General features: G+C 38.4%; 1 protein-coding gene across 2 annotated transcripts in view; it reads right to left on the bottom strand.

Annotated features, from left to right (window-relative positions):
- Nucleotides 1-2,577: 2,577 nt before the first annotated feature.
- The window catches only part of IL1R1 (interleukin 1 receptor, type I), a 119,748-nt gene continuing 105,355 nt past the window's right edge, over nucleotides 2,578-16,970 (bottom strand). For both annotated transcript variants that reach the window (XM_011956602.1, XM_011956601.1), the window contains 9 exons: nucleotides 15,113-15,347; nucleotides 14,817-15,006; nucleotides 13,829-13,997; nucleotides 11,752-11,817; nucleotides 8,550-8,667; nucleotides 7,636-7,787; nucleotides 5,731-5,874; nucleotides 4,813-4,980; nucleotides 2,578-4,095 (listed from right to left, as the gene is read on the bottom strand). In XM_011956602.1, coding sequence (XP_011811992.1) covers nucleotides 3,689-4,095; nucleotides 4,813-4,980; nucleotides 5,731-5,874; nucleotides 7,636-7,787; nucleotides 8,550-8,667; nucleotides 11,752-11,817; nucleotides 13,829-13,997; nucleotides 14,817-15,006; nucleotides 15,113-15,347 — 1,649 coding nt within the window. In that variant the 3' untranslated portion in view covers nucleotides 2,578-3,688. The remainder of the gene's footprint in view (nucleotides 4,096-4,812; nucleotides 4,981-5,730; nucleotides 5,875-7,635; nucleotides 7,788-8,549; nucleotides 8,668-11,751; nucleotides 11,818-13,828; nucleotides 13,998-14,816; nucleotides 15,007-15,112; nucleotides 15,348-16,970) is intronic.

Raw genomic sequence — 16,970 nt, 5'->3', positions numbered from 1 at the left:
CACCAATTTTACCCACCTTCTGGGTCAAAGGAAAAAATAAATAAAAGCCCTTTGTAAAATGTAAAAGTCTATACAAATATCCCCTTCATCATTTTTGGACAGGTAAAGTGGTAAGTTAACAGTAAATTGGTAAGAAGCTAATAAACAGTTAATGATAAGGCTCACATTTTAATCCATTTTAGAAGCAGGTGAGCAGAGGGAGTAGAGTTGAGCTAGAAGAAGGGAGTTAGGGCTCACTGTTAGGTCAATAGCCTCTGACCTCCACTCCCCTCCCCTCCTCCAACCCCTCCCCACCCCCTCCACGCAACAGGAAGAACTCTGCAGCAGGTCTCCTCACCTTGTTCAGGCCTGGGAATGTGCAGATGCGCAGGTAAGCTGTGGACCAGACAAAGAACAGATTCTCAAGGATAACACTCAGTACAAAGTTTGAAACTTTTATTGGAAAATAAGTACAGTCTATTGATCCGTGATGCATGCCCTACATGAATTTGGTGTTTTAACATACAAAAATTTGGCTTCTGCTACAAAATTATATAAACAGGTTTAAAAAAACTCCTTCATCATAAGCTAGTACAAACAATTTATCAAAAATGTCAGTTAAAAAATGGCTCAATACCTTTTCTTTTATTGCAAATAAGAAAGGCAAGAGAGGGAAAATATAAATTGTGCTAAACCAGTTTTAACAACCGGTAATTAAATATTTTGTTGCATTTGCAAACTCTTCTTCACCACTTAGGGCATCTTTTCAAAAATGCCATTAAAAACTGCAAGAAAATCTACTTAAAGTGGAAGGTATGAGACGTTTTTTGTTTTGTTTTAGTGGGGACAATAAGTCAAAGGAAGTTCCCGGGGAACTAGGAATGTGTCGTCTTCCTCCAGAATCCAGCCCTTGGAAGACGGGGAATGGCTCTGCACTTCTCTGTTCGGATCCTCCTCCACCCAGGCTTATCCACTGATTCTTGTCCTTCCTTAAATTCCAGCTGCCATGCTACTTGTAATTCTTGGTCCTCGTCACCCCCACTCTCTGGCCAATTTTGTCACTAACCTAAGTTTCCGAATTGGCTTGCTTTCTTGGCACTATGCATGCTCACACATTTTCTAGATGACAGACTAAAATAATCTGCAAAATTAAATTTGTAAAACATCTAATAGGCTTTTCGGGACGTGACATCCCTGATCCATGGGCTTCTGGCTGCAGTCTGTGTGCCAAATGAAAGCTAGGCCCTGTCTGTTGGAACAGCAGTTCCAGAACAGCACTGTTCCTTAAAACAGGCAAAGTGGACCCAGGAGAAAGCAATTGGAAAGGCAAGAGTCAGAGACTTCAACTCAATATGTTTTTGTTTAGGAGGAATATTATTATTCCAAAGAAAAATTTGTGTTCACCCATATTAAATACGAGAAATATAAAAACCAGGAGTCCTGCCCATGTTCATACAACTCTTAAACCTGTGCTTGTGTCCTGCAATTGGTGGCATATAAATTTGGCTTTGTGGTTTTGCAGGGTTTCTCCAATTATTCTGAGACCTGTCATCCCATTTTTAAAAATATTTTTTCTATACTAAAAAAAAACAACAACGTGCTTTCATTTTGAATGAAAATGAAACATTTTAAGAAATGTTTGCCTCTGGGGAAAGAATATATGAAAGTAGAAGAGTTTTTCATAAAATCTAAACATAATTTTTGAAAATTCCAACATTCAGAAGTTTGGAATTTGGTGTCTTGAATAAAAGCATTCCTAGACTCGGTCGCTTCCTAGCAAAATGTCATTTCTTCTCACAAACGTGCCAGTGTGGAGTGAGGGGGGAACATTATTGACCTGAAATCAAGTACTCAGAAAACCAGACTAGAAGCCAGAAATGGAGGCTCAAGTCCTGGGTTCAACAGAACTTAGAGTGTGATTTTTTAAAAAAATAGGTCCTTTCTCTATATATAAAATTAAAATTATTGCAAAAATTAAATAAGATAATTGAGGAATGTTTTTAAACATAAAGCACTATATAAATTTATGTTACATGTGCAAATTGCTCCTGAAAGGCAGTAAGGGACAGAGACAGCCACCCACAGCCTCTTCCTCAGAGAGCAGCGATTCCAGCTGGAGGGAGGCCAGCCTCCCTGACGTGCTCACTGCCGCCACTGCCGTGGGCCTGACCGGAGAGAGAGGGCTGGAGAGGGAGTCGCCTCTTAGGGAAAGTCTCCTGGAGACTGTGGCATTGGAGTATGTTCTGAATTTCGGTAAAATTCTGATCAGCTGGAGAAAATAAGAGAAGGCCTTTTAGGCAAAGGAGGAGGAAGGGGGACAGGCAAGAGCAGAGACAGAGGAGTGCTGGGGGCAGGTGCCATGGCCACCAGGCCAACCTGGGAATTCAGACAGCGGGACAGCAAGGGGAGGCTGGAGGACCGGGCAGGGAGGCGGGCTGGGAGTGACGTGCTGGTGGGAGAGCATGGGCTTCAGCTCCAACAGGTGGAGCCCGCGGGAGGTGTTTGAGCAGGAGCGGGATGACAGAAGAGCAGCATCATGTGTCGGTTCACATGTGGGCTATGGAAGGGACACTGCGGAGGGATGGGCTAACCGGAAGGACGGTTCATGTGTGGGCTATGCAAGGGACACTGCGGAGGGACGAAGCCATTAGGGCGCTGTCCCTCTGAAGATGTAAAATGCAGAATAATAACAAAGGACAGGATGGTCGTGCCAGGGAGGAAAGCACTAAGAAGTGGATCAATTCCCTGCTACTGTTGCTTTTTTAAGTTCTGTCTCTCCTGCAGAAAGCTAAGATGACTTCAAAACCCTGGAATACCGAAGAATCCCTTTGTTCACTGAAGTGAGCTTTCAACATATGTAAAATAAAATTCGGTCTTTGGAAACTAACTTCTGCCTGGAGATGTGTGTGGAAAATGCAAGCAGATGGAAAGTTCTCCAAGAATACATCTCCCTTCCTCAGTGAGGTGTCAGTCTCACTTCGCCTGCAGCACCTCTCAGGAGAGCCGCTCCAGGGCCAGTGACTCCACCGGGTCCCCAGACAAGGCACAGCCCCGCCCTTGGGCTGTGGATGACGTAACAAAGCCATCTATAGACGGTGGCCATTTCCTGCATGCCCTTTCCTCTAGTTTGCTGTCTCCATGCCTTTTCTTGGCAGTTCAAACATTCAGAGAGGGCATTTATTGCCTTTTTTTTTTTTTTTTTTTGAGATGGAGTCTCACTGTTGCCAGGCTAGAGAGCAGTGGCCCGAACTCAGCTCACTGCAACCTCCGTCTCCCGGGTTCAAGCAATTCCCCTGCCTTAGCCTCCCATGTGGCTGGGATTATACAGGCGTGCACCACCAGGCCCAGCTAATTTTTGTATTTTTAGTAGAGATGAGGTTTTGCCATGTTGGCCAGGCTAGTCTCGAACTCCTGACCTTTGGTGATCCACCCACTTCAGCCTCCCAAAGTGCTGGGATTATAGGCGTGAGCCACCACACCCAGCCTATTGTCTTTCCAAAAGATCTTCCCAAGCCCTCTACTCCAAAGTGCCCTGGCCTGCTATTGACATCATGGCTTATTCCCTTAACAATCTGATTCCAGGTGACCTCAGGGATAAAGGATGATACAGTTACATTCCATGAACTCTACAAGTCAGCATGAGGCACAGCCTGGCCTGCAACACCATAAGATAGGAGGCACCCAAAGAACTCTTGGAAATTTCTCCATGCTACCCGAGAGGCACATGAGCCTCTCTTTGCAGTTTTTCCTTAGTGGCCGTTGACAGTAACTGGTGTTTAGATGAAGGTGACCGTCGCTGGACTGGCATGTGGTACCTGACATTCTTCCAGAACCTTGTCTTTGCAGACTGTGGCCCCTGTGTAAAGTCCCCTGACCAGCGGATAGCCCCATGTTTCTGCTTAATGAATTTGATCGATTCTGGCATTTTCTCATAGTCTTGGATTTTCTCCAGCTCAAGCAGGACAACTTTAATTCCATCCTGAACAAGAGCATTATACATGGCTATTTGCTCTTCAGATGAACCACCCAGCCAGCTGAAGCCTGATATTTCTCTGACTAAAATGATAATCAGTCTTCTGCTTTTCTTTACGTTTTCATTAATGACCTCAACAATGTCTGAAAAACAGGAAGCACAATATAGTAAGTAAATTCCTATTTATCATCATTCTCTCCTGAACCAAAGCCACGCATGGCTTTTCCCAACCCTATGGCTCCTAACGCCTCTCTCTTGCCTTACTTAAAATTAAAGGAGTTTCCCATTTTTTGAATTAATTAATTAATTAATGTTAAGAGACAGGCTCTTGTTCTGTTGCTCACACTGGAGTGCAGTGTCATGATCTTGGATCACTGCGGCCTCAAACTCCTCAGCTCAAGCGACCCTCTCACCCTGGCCTCCCGGAGTGATGAGATAACAGGCGTGAGCCACTGCAAACCTCCCATTTTATAGACAAATTCAAAAATTGGCCCTCAAAAGACAAATATGTCATTTAGAACTCAGAAAACTTTGTTGGAATTTTAAAAACTTACTATTCAATCATTTGATCTCTACCACTCCTGTTTTATTGTATCAGTTGTAAAGCAACTGTTGGGTTTAACTAGTCGTTAAGTTTTTCAAAACAAAATGAAAATCACTTAATTATTGCTCTGACAAAATATGCAAGAAGTAAATACTTTGCATTTAATAAATGTAAAAATCATCATACACTTCTGAAGAGGTTCTTAAAATTGTGAAATATATACCCCTATGCCACAATCTTCTGGAAAGATGGAATCCACATTTTACTAAGTAGTTTTATAACAATAAGCCTTTACTTTGTTCCATGACACACATACCTTCCCCAACGTAGTCATCCCTTCCAAAAATGAACAGCTTATATCCACACTGTTTTTCCAAGACCTCAGGCAAGACTTTAAACACAAAAATATCACAGTCAGAGGTAGACCCTTCCCCAATGGTCTTTGGATACAGTATATATGCGTCATAGGTCTTTCCATCTGAAGCTAAAGGAAAAACATAATGTATTTAGAACCACAAGGCAAAAATAAGAGATTTGATAAAGTTAATATCACAAACATTCATTTCATAATGAACTATTCATCTTTTTTTGTACAATGGCATGACTGAAGCAGCAATACCAAAAATATAATCCTTTTAAAAAGTGTTCATCTCTTACGAGGTTTCTATTTCTTGTGTTTTACAGCAAATTTGCTCTTGTATTTGGAGGCTGCCTCGTATACTCTTAGTATAGAGCCATCCTTAAAGTCTCACTGTTCTCATCTTCTTCCCCAAAGGTCTCAGCCCTGAATTCTATCCATTCATTTTTTTTTAGACATTGTGGTATTCCTTTTTTTTTTTTTTTTTTGCAAAGTTTAAACAAAGAAGAGAGAGAGGACCTCCCTGTTGCACAAAGATCTAGTCATTTCATTTCTTTCTTTAAGGTAAGATCTACGTCTGTCCTAGTCATCACAGAGCAAGGCCTCCCAATGGCTTATGCATAACTGAATTTATAAACAGATGCTCTAAATACCTGTTTATTCTACCAACACGAATGCTGAGGCAGGAACTTAGAAAACAATGATATTCAGCCTAATGAGTTATAAAACTATAATTCTGTGTAAGAATAACTAATATTCTTGTATATGCCACTTTTCATTTTAGAACTTAAGTAAAAACCCTCTTAGTCATCTTCTACATCTCCTAACTATCCCCTATCTCCAACAAGAAATACTGCATGGAATACAAAATTATACCTTTCACTGGGAGAAAATCGTAGCAGGAATCCCTGTACCAAAGCACAATGTCAATCTTGAAGATTTTATAGATGAAAACAGAACACATAATTATGACTGTCAACGTGACACATATACCAATCATGTGCTTCTGGAATTTAGTGACTATAGCAAAAAAAAAAGAAGAGAAAAAATATTAGAATCAAAAAGAATTAAAACTTTGCGCACAGCAAATTAAGGATCTTCATCTCAGAAAGACCATATTTGGGACTGGCCTGCATTCAGACAGTATTAACTCATTCATTATTATCACTTTGTAATGGATACTAATGTACAAAGCAATCTAGCATGGATTATATAAAACTAAGGTGCATTCTACGAAGTTTCTACCTAAATAGCACAATGTACAATAACACGGAACAAAAATACCAAAGACCACAGGATACAGCATTCCACAGTAAAACAGGGAAAAGTTAAAATCACTCAAAAGCCTACAAAAGTTCCCTGAGGTCAGAGAGTCCATTGGGTAAAGCCAAAGACTGGTGGAAAGGGAAAAAGGTAGAGGCTTAGGGAAGTTTCACATTTCCACGTTCTCCTGGCCTCCTTCTCTACTTAGTTATCCAGTAATTACAGAGGAAGTCGGGGAGCAGATGGAGTAGGTGATGAGGAGGGAGCTAGCGAAGAAGAAAGAGGAAAGAAAAAGAAAGTACCTTCTAAATATCAGGAACCATGTAAGCATCCAGAAAAGGGAATCTAAAAGCTTTATTTACTTTTCCAATTTAGATGATTTGGATACAAAATAGAAATCAAGTTATACCATTTTCCAGACAAATAACCAGCTGGCCCAAATGATAGTTCACATTTACAATTTTAAGTACTGTCGCTTCATACAAGATCATGATGCCTGTAGTAATAATCCTCCAGATTTAGTTTTCCTCTTTAAGACCACCAGGATTATACTTGGTCCTTTACAGTTCCCTGTGACTTTTACAGGTGTCCACAAAAACACACCCATACAAACACCGACTCTTACTTGCACAAATGCTGCTGAGATTTTGATTAAAATTGTTTGGAATCTATACATTCATGTGGGGGAGAACTGACATCTTCATAATATTGAGTCTTTCAATCTATGAACATTGTATATCCCTCCATTTAGTTCTTCTCTAATTTATCTCAATATATTTTAGTTTGTATTACGGAGGTCTTGAACAGCTTCTGCTAGATTTATTCTTAAGTATTTGATGATTTTTGATGCTACTGTAAATGTTATCTTTTAAATGTAATTTCTATTTGTATGCTGCTAGTATTTAAACATAGATAGAATTTTTAGGGTCTTTCAGATATTCTTCCATGCACACAATTACAATATCCTATTTTTAATTAAACCACAAATTACCTTAAAATGTTTCAGAAATACTTTCAATATTATGTTTTATTATACCAATTCATGAAACCCAGTGACTTCTGATGTCTTCTTTGAAGGTGGATATTTATTTAATCTTACTCTATGTATCCATCAATGTAGTCACTTTACTTCAAAATATTCATTAGGTACCTACAATGTACCAGACCTAACTTGCCATTAGCTGTGGAAATAGAATGATTACTAAGATAAATGGTTGCCACCATCACAGAATTTACAGTTAAGTATAGAAAACTAAGTACCATGGATCCTGTGACATATGGTGCTACAGAAGTAGATACAGAGGCCCTAACCTCCTCTCTTTGGGCCGAGAGCTGGGTTAAGGGCAGGCAGCAGGACAGAAAAGCTTCCAAGAAGAGAGAGTAAAAGAGAAATAGAAGTTACCTAGGTAATGCGGAAGTGAAGAGTGTTCTAAGCAGAGAAATGGCATTTCAAACTTCAAGGTCATGGAATCTTACTACGGTAAAACAAAATTGTGTTTCAATTAGCTTGTTGTTTACCTGGATATATTAACTGGATATATGCTGCATCCATACCATGTGTATTCCTGGCTAAACAGGTAAATGGATGTTCATAAAATCTACTTTCAGTTTCTGATATATTAAGCACTGTGATGAGGGTACTCCTTCTTTTGTTTGCAGGATTTTCCACACTATTCAAGAGAGAGAGTAAATAAACTTGTGTAAGTAAATTGCCTCAATTACAAATAAGACATGTATACCCTGTGTATTTCTTTATTGGTGACAAAACTGCAGCTGAAATAATCACCCTGCCCAATCACAGTCAAAACATTCAGACTGCTGGCAACACTAATCTGAGATTTTACAACCCCAAGACCACTATCAGTAACAGGCTCAGGAGCAGAGAAAGCAAAAAAATTACCACTTCCAAGAAGAAAAATGTAGACAAATGCATTGTGGTCTCCATGGGGCACAGAGAATAATATACAATATACTAAACAGAGGAGATTGGGGCAGATGACAAAGTGCTTCGCAGGTGATGTGAAGGAGAAGTCATAGGAAGCCAGGAGATCCTTGTCCCATAAATGAGCAGTAGGAAACCAGTAGAGGCTTTTGAGAGCAGTGTGGATTGCCTGATTCTTGAGCTCATTAATGAGTCTCTTCTAAGCTACTTGAGGAATATGAAGAATAATGAAAGATAATTGCTTCGTTGAAATGTTGCAACATGTATAACTTAAGAGAAAGGCTTCTAAGTGGCCTGTAATTTGCACCACAATGGCATGTATTTTTTTATGTTAAATGTACAAGATCTTGTAAATTCTACTTAGCAAAATAAAAAGGGCAGCAAAGGGTGAGGAACAACTAACACTTGCTTTTAAACTAAACCAACAAGGTTATAGAAAATACCATGTGGGATTTAATATCAAACTGTGAATGACTCTGAGCATACATACCTGTAATAGTCCTCCCCTAGCACTGGGTCATCTTCGTCAATGAAGGACCCGTTCCACTTCCAGTAGGCAGTGTCACTCAACTGGCCAGTGACATTACAGATCAGTTGTATCTGGGATCCTGCAAAGAATGTATTTTTAATCGTAACATTAATTGATCTTTTCTGATCTAGCTAGATTAATAAATGGCTATTGAATTAAAATTTTAAATATAGAAATGCACAAAGAAAAAGGAAAATTACCCTAAACCCACCACCCAGAGAAAACCACCATTAGTAACCTTATGTATCTCATTCCTTATCTTCTCTGTGAACACGTGCGATTTTTGAAATGGGGTCTTATTGCCTATTATTTTGAAATTACTGTGGATTGGGAATTTGGGCCCACATGATTTGTCTTCCAAAATGGACTGCGTCATGGCTGCTTAGCACTCCATAATACATATTAACTATTTCCTGCTGATGAGCACAATTTCCTAATTTTTCATTATTAAGATTAATATTTTAATGAATATCCTTGTTTGTACACATCCTGAAGTATTAAAATCTGGAAGTAGGACTGAATTAAAGAAACGTATTTTAAAAGCTAACCCCCTCTCTTTAGTGAGGCTGTATCAGTCTACACTATCTACAGGAGAGTATGTGAGCACGATTTTCCCCAAAACCACCAGATAACAAGTGTTTTTGGTTAGACATTGCCTTTTGAGAGAAGAAAATGTCACTTAAGTTTTCATCTACATTTCTTGAATTCACGGTGAGTCAACATGCTTTTTGTTAGCTTGGTGCTCATTGACCTTGCTTTTAAAAACTGTTATCCCTCTATCCATTATTTAGTTGCATTTTTTTAAATGAGACAGTCTCGCTGTCACCCAGGCTGGAAGTGCAGCGGCACAATCTCGGCTCACTGTAACCTCTTCCTGAGTTCAAGCAACTCTCATGCCTCAGCCTCTTGAGCCACTGGAACTACAGGTGTGCACCCCCACACCCAGCTGATTTTTGTATTTTTAGTAGAGACGGTGTTTCAACATCTTGGCCAGGCTGGTCTCAAACACCTGGCCTCAACTGATCTGTCCACCCTGGCCTCCCAAAGTGCTGGGATTACAGGCCTGAGCCACTACACCCAGCTGGATGCATGCTTTAAATTTCAGTTTTCCTGAGATTAATATTCAGGCTTTTGGGGTTTTTTAGTTTTTTTCCTCTTTTATAAATTCCACATATTTTCAAAGTTTTTCTAAGATATTTTATGGACACTTCTAAGACATTTACTGGTGCAAATGGCATTTGTTTTCCGATTATGCTTTCTAGCTGGTTATTGCTAAAAAAAAGTCTTATATTTTAGAACATTAATTCTAAATGTTAATTTGTTATCTAATTTATATAGAATTAATTCTAGTATTTCCCAGCAATTTTCTTGGGATTTGTATGATCTGGAAACAATAATAAAAATGTCTTTTTTCCCTTGTGGTAAGCATACCTTATTTTTTTCCTTCAATTGCATTAGTAGGCACTTCTAGACTGTGTTCAGTAATAGTGGTTACATGGGCATCTTTGTCTTGCTCTTGGCTTTAGTGAGAAGGTCTATAGTATTTCACCATTAAGAATGTTAGTGACTATTGGCTTGCACTGATGTTATTTATGAAGTTAAGGAAGTATCTCTCAATTCCTAGTTTTCTAAGTCATCTTAGGAGTAATGGTATGGGATCTTATTGCCTGTTTAACACCCTTCAGGATAATCTTATGACAGGGTACTATATGCTTCTGATCCACTGTCAATACAATACATTAAAATAATTACTTCCTAATTTGGAGCTTTTTTTTTTAGATTGAGAGATCAGTGCAGCCTAGGCATCAGAGCTCTCAATTACACATTTCTGGGGCAGGCACTTTCAACAGGGGCTGTGGTCAGCAGGGCAAAACCTGGTTCTTGGGGAAGAGGCAAGAAAACCTTAGATATTACATGGTTTGTGGTACTCCAAAGGGCCACAGTATATCAGCAGATATAAAAATAACTGTGGTATTGAAATTTGAAGACAGGAAAGAGAATTAGGTAGAGGAAGACTTTTTAGACTCTAAAGGGGAATAATCTAAAACAAAAAAGATGATTGAAAAACATTATTCTAGAGCCTATTGGCCCATATTTAATTTTGAGTTTTGAGATTTTTGTTTCTATCTAAGAATGTCTTTCTACCACCTTCCACCAAAACTAACAAGTACAGAACTGGCCAAGTACAGAATTCGCAGATCACAAACATGAACCTTCTAACCTCTATATGGTTCTTGACTGCTGCCATGCAGTTACTGTTACAGAAGGCAATTCCAAGGCCAGCCTATTTTGGGTCCTCTGATACAAAGAATCACTTTTTTTCTCTGGATCAGTGGTTTCCAGTAGAACTTTCAGTGATGATGGAAATGTTCTATATTCGTGCTTGTCTCTACAGTAGTCACTTGTCACATGTGGCTATTAAGCCCTTGAGATATGGCTAATGTGACAGATGAACTAATTTTTAATTTAACTAAATGAATTAACTGACTTAATTTAATTTTACACGTCCGTAACCCCATGTGGCTAGTAACTACTGCACTCAACAGTGCAGAACTAGATACTTGTGAGGTTCTTTCTTTATTCTTGAATAAAAAATGTTCACTAACTTGGAAAAGCACTTTTCTAGAATGACTACCATCTTTGGGGCCTGTAGTCTTACTCTTCTGACTCAAAGCTTGGATCTGGTCATAAGAAGTCCAGTCCTGAAATTGTAACACTGCTGATGTCTATCCTACAATAATTAATTCCTCAGAAGTTCTCTAAGATGTCAATATAATTTGTTTAATTCAGAGATAAGTAACACCTGCTCTATTGATTCACTATTACAGCAAACCCTAATTTTGTCATTAAATATTTTAACACTGTACCAGTCAACAGCATTGCTGGTTCCTAGGCCTTTTGACCTTGGTGTCTGGTTGGTGTTTTCATGGTAGTAAGTGTCCACAGAAAAGCAGGGCTGGAGATATCAAACATGGCAAGATGTTTGCCGTAGAGGCAAGAAATAGAAAAAAATTAAGATATAATTTGTGTCACTTTCCCTCTAATTATAGATATATTCAGTAAATGGCTTGGATTTTATATATATAGTAAAGATACAATGTATCTTACTCTCACGTTTAAAAAAAAAACTGATTCCAACATATCCTGAGTGGAGCCCACTTACCCAAGTCTACTTCCATTGTCTCATTCGCTGGGCTCACAATCACAGGTCTTGTGGGTTTGTTTTCCTCTGAAAGAAACACATCCATAAGGTGTGTCGGTCTCTTACAGATCAGAATCTCAAGTGACGACAACACTTAGCAAAATATACTCAATTACTTCTGGCCAGACACTCCATCAAGTGTTCAAAGCACATATGCCAGGAGACAGGAGGCAGAAAGTGAAGGAAGAAAGCTGAGGCAGAGGTCACAGCACCCTGTGAACCCTGGGGCAGAGCTAGACCTTCTGAACCCATAGAGTGGGGTGCAACTGAAAAACAAACACATCACCAGGTCCCTGGGGCCCCAGACAAGTGCCTCTCGTAAGTGAAAGCACATCAGGAAAGGCAAGAGTAGTGGGAAGTTAGTTCCTTGAATTGGGTGTTATTGGCCAGCAGGGCTAATCAGTACTAGACCTGCTTGCATTTAATGACTGTGGTAATGACCCAGTAGTGAGAACTACAAGGTTATGGAATAATGCTGTAATTTATTAAAATAGGCAAAAAGAAGTATCAAGGAGCCCCAGAAATTAATCTGACTTATTTATGAAAAGATTGGCTTCAGGGGGTTGACCTGTGGCCATGAAGAAGCCATAAGAAACCATAAAATTGAGTACTCGGTATTCCCCCAGTCAAAAAAAAAAAGTGAACACCATGAAGGTAGGATATTCTCTCTTTTGTTCCCTAACGTGTACCTATAACAGTTCCTGAAACACAGTAAATGCTTAATAAATATTTTTGAATCCTTGAGTGAACAAAAAGCACTATGCATCATTCGGGTGGGCCTTGGGAAGAAAACAAAATATTACCCCACCCTGGATAGAGTATATTGTTTCTACAAATGGGATCAGAAAAGGGAACAGAGAGTATCTAAAACACACTTAACCTAGCTTAAATATTCCCCAGTGCCCAGTTCTTTTTTAGGTTCTACTTGCTGGTTTGGTTGCTATGTTTCAGGAAAGACAGACCAGAGCTACCCAATGACAGGCTGCTAAAGACTCAAGAACATGGTTTGATACAAAGACCACTGAAAATTAGGATTCACTGATGCTTGTGAATGGCAAGGACCATGGCAAGGAATTAACTTTTATTTAATAAAAATATTTTTAGGAAAATAAAGTATTATATAACTGGAAAAGTGAAGCTATTTATAGGGTGATCATATTCTGAGATTGCTTAGGATAGTCCCAATTTATACCTGTTGTCCCAGCATAATAGATACCCCTCTAACCTACAAAAAAGTTCTGGTTGGAATAACTCTTCTTATGTTACATAAAGCTTACAACATCTCATTATTTACAAAAAGTTTGAGCATTCTGACTATCCCCTGGTAATTTGTGCATTTTGTTTCATTTTGTGGTGATATAGTTTTCAATATGAAACATGGTTAACACGGAATTGAAAGACACAAGAAAATGAACAAGAACAATCACCGTACACCTATTAATTGCATAGCTGTTTTGCACCAAGCATTTCTTTGCACCAGGCACACGAGTTTAGTGGACCCCATATCTCTAATCTTCCCAATAATCTTGGGAGATTGCATCATCTTGTTACAGAAGAGGAAACAGGCTTAGAGAGGTTAACACCTAACACAGAACGAACAGGAGGTAGATGCTGGAAATGTGACTTATTCCAAAGCTCGTTAGTGTCCACACCCATACTTGCTGCTAGACACTGAGACTCACTGAGATTCCCCAAGTGCAGGCTCTCAGAACATTCCCATATTCCAGCCAGAGGGAGCCCCAGAGCTTTCGGTAAGAACCATTTTTAGCCATGCCAAAGAACAACCCTCTTAGATCAGTTGGAAAACACAGCTCATAATGTTTCTATTTAATTAAAACTACATCTGAAGAAGGAATGGAAAACATTACATAGTGTTTAGTAACAAAAAAAAAAAAAAAAACTAAAGCCATGTGACTTTTGCGGTATCACTGAGGTCGTCTTGGATTTTGTTTCTTCGTGGACAATGAAAGTAATATTACAATCATAGTCTCTGGGCCTTCCCAGATCTAAACCTTCTAAGGCTGAAGCTAGGACTCACCTAGAGTAATAAATTCTATTACCCGGGTAATAGGATATTGCTTGCCCAAGTATGTGAAGGATGCATGACAAGTATAGTTCCCTCTATGCTTTTCAGCCACATTCATCACGATGAGCCTATCTTTGACTCCACTAAAGTGTATATTGTCAAGAAGTAGAGGTTTGCAATCCTAGATAAAGGGAGAGAGAAGCATTGAAAACCAATAACCAATAACTTTCCCCAATCTACCAGTCAAAGGAACTCCATTTTTTTCACCTTAGCAAATGTTATATTTTTAGAAAGAGACTGGAAAACTTCCTTACATAGAGTAAGTTTTAGTATTGGTTTTTTGGAAACAGTTAACTATATTCCTATGACATTAAGTTTTCAAGTCTATGAGACTTCATAGTACAAGAAGTGAATGCTAATTTATTTTGCAGGAAAAACATGTTTGAAAAAAAGTCAACACTATATAGTTTCTTAACAATACTGCACTTCATTTCTTCATTGATATTATTTATTTAGTATGTCTTACACTCTACAAGATGATTCCCCATTTGAGTTCCACCAGACTAGGCAGATTAAAGATACCACAACATGGGGTGTTACATGGAAAGCTAGTCGACTCACTTTTAAGACAGTTATGGAAACTAGCAGGTTATTTGAAGACCATATCGTTAATAAAACACACATAGTATATTTTGTAATAAATAGTTATATCTTAAATACCTTAAGCTTATAATCAGCCTTCTCTTTAAATATCTATTTCTAGTACTTTTCTCAATTACATCTTATTAAATTAAATAAAAACAATAGCAAGTAAGTTTCTAGTTAAGCTTCTAATTAAGTGAATGCAGTCTTACGATTCTTTTTAGGTTCCCTATCAAGTGTCACCATTAAAGAGAAAACAATATGCAAAATAAAAAGGTACTTTGCAGATTCATTCTATTGTCCAGGGAACTATTTTATTTTCTGGAAAACTGAAATGTCATATTTAAAATAAAATTACCTTATACCACTGTAATTTAGGTAACTCATTATTTTCATCTTTAAAAAACTCCATATAAGGGCACACAAGTCCTCCATCTCCTGCAACAGGTAGTCTCTGCTTAAATATGGCTTGTGCATTATAACACAAGTTAGGCTCATTCTCCACAAATTTTGCAGTTATTTTAATTCTGAGGCAGTAAGATGAATTTCTAAAATAAAATAAAATAGGTAAGTTAAGCATTATTAAAAGTATTTCTGTCCTTAACAACTGCAGGAAACTAGAACACGTTTGTAACATACTAATTCCTCTCTTACCTTACCACACAATAGTAATGTCCTGAATCTTCTACCTTAGCAGGAACAAACCAAAGTTTCTTTTTGTGCTGATGAATCCTGGAGGCTTGTTCTGTAGATATAGGTGTCTTGCTGTCATTTTTATACCAAGTTATAGTGCCTTTGTGTTCATTTGGGTTAAGAGGACAGGGACGAACATCAATTTCATTTGCAGATGACACTAAAATTATTTTTTCTTCACGTTCCTTGCATTTATCTTTAAAAGGGAGAAGGGGGGAAGCAATTTATATAAAAAATCTGCCAGTGTCTCTTGATTTAATATCTACGAAGAAATACATCGATTATTAAATATATCAATTCACATTACATATAAAAGCTTCACAACCTTGTGATAAGCACATTATCCTGGGAGTCTGAGAAGCATATTCAAGTCCAGTTGCGTCACTTACTGCCTGTGTGCTGTGCCCTTGGCAAGTTATTTAACCTCCTTCACCCACTTTTCACTCATCTAAAAAGTGGGGATAATGTAGGAGGAGAGTCATGCCTTTCAGTACAAGATGGAGTAATAGAAACTGGATTTACTTTCTCACATGAACAACTAAAAAATGGACAAAATATATGAAACAATGGTATTCAAGACATTGAATATCAGAAAACAAAGGACAGAAATCCCAGAAAGATGGGGAAGAAAGGAGGTGAGCTCTACTGTTGTCCAAAATCACAGCCAGGCCATGACATTGCCGAGAAGAAACACAGGCAAAGCCCAGTGAGTTGAAGAGATGGAGCTGAGAACCTGGGTAGAAAAGTTTGCAGGGCAGAGTCCCCAAGTACTTTGAGCTGCATGATGACAGGGAGAAAGAGTCTCATGATAACTGAGAGTCTCCCCCAAGTTTTCAGCTGAGTATCTATCAGTCAGCGTAAGCATGTAAGAAAATTACCCAAGGCTAGAGGGAGTATTGCCAAAAGAACTGGAGGGAGTAACACGTGGAGCACACCCAATGCTGGAAACAGCTGCTGTTCCCAACAGCCAGAGTGGAAAGCTTCATTAATGACAAGGCATCAGGCGCAGTACCCAGAAGGGTTCTGACTCAGTCATTAGGGAAAATTAGGCCTAGAATAAACTTTTTCCTGATCCTAATAAAGCTTAAAAGCAAGACCCGAAAGGATTAATCCATTTCCAAGTAACAATCATGTGGCAGAACAAAGCTCAAGAACATTTTGAGGAATATGAAAATATCCAGCACCCAACATGGTAAAATCCACAATGTCTAACATTCAAAAAAAATCATTAGGCATGCAAAGAAGCAGTAACATACCACCAATGATGACGAGGGAAAAAATCGATCAGTCAAAACTGACCCAGAAATGACACAGACAATAGGCTTAATAAATTTAAAAATTAAAATAGTTTACTGCTATTGTATTATTCAAGATGCTACAAGAAAGATCAAACATGATTAGTGAAGATATGAAAGAGATTTTTAAAAACTTTTAGAGATGAAAACAATGATGTTGAGTTACAAAAAACAATGGATGGGATTAAAGGCAGATTTGATACTGCAGGGAAAAAAAAGATGAGTGAAATTGAAGACACAGCGTTAGAAATTATCCAGAGTTAAGCACAGAGAAGAAAATAACAGAATAAAATGGGCAGGGAATTATTTTACTTAGGACAACTTCAATACATGTAATATGAATCACTGAAGAAGAAAAATGTGGAAAACAGAAAACATACTTGAAGTTTTTCAAGATGTGACAAAACTGATGTATACACAGGCTCCCAAATCACAATGAACCCCAAGCAAAAGAAACATAAAGCAAACTACAAACACATAATAATCAAATTGTTTAAAACCAGTGACAAAGATAAAATCTTCTA

Source organism: Colobus angolensis, unplaced genomic scaffold, assembly GCF_000951035.1.
Source record: "Colobus angolensis palliatus isolate OR3802 unplaced genomic scaffold, Cang.pa_1.0 Scaffold42, whole genome shotgun sequence".
Lineage (NCBI taxonomy): Eukaryota > Metazoa > Chordata > Mammalia > Primates > Cercopithecidae > Colobus > Colobus angolensis.
This window is presented reverse-complemented; position numbering and strand designations above follow the sequence as displayed.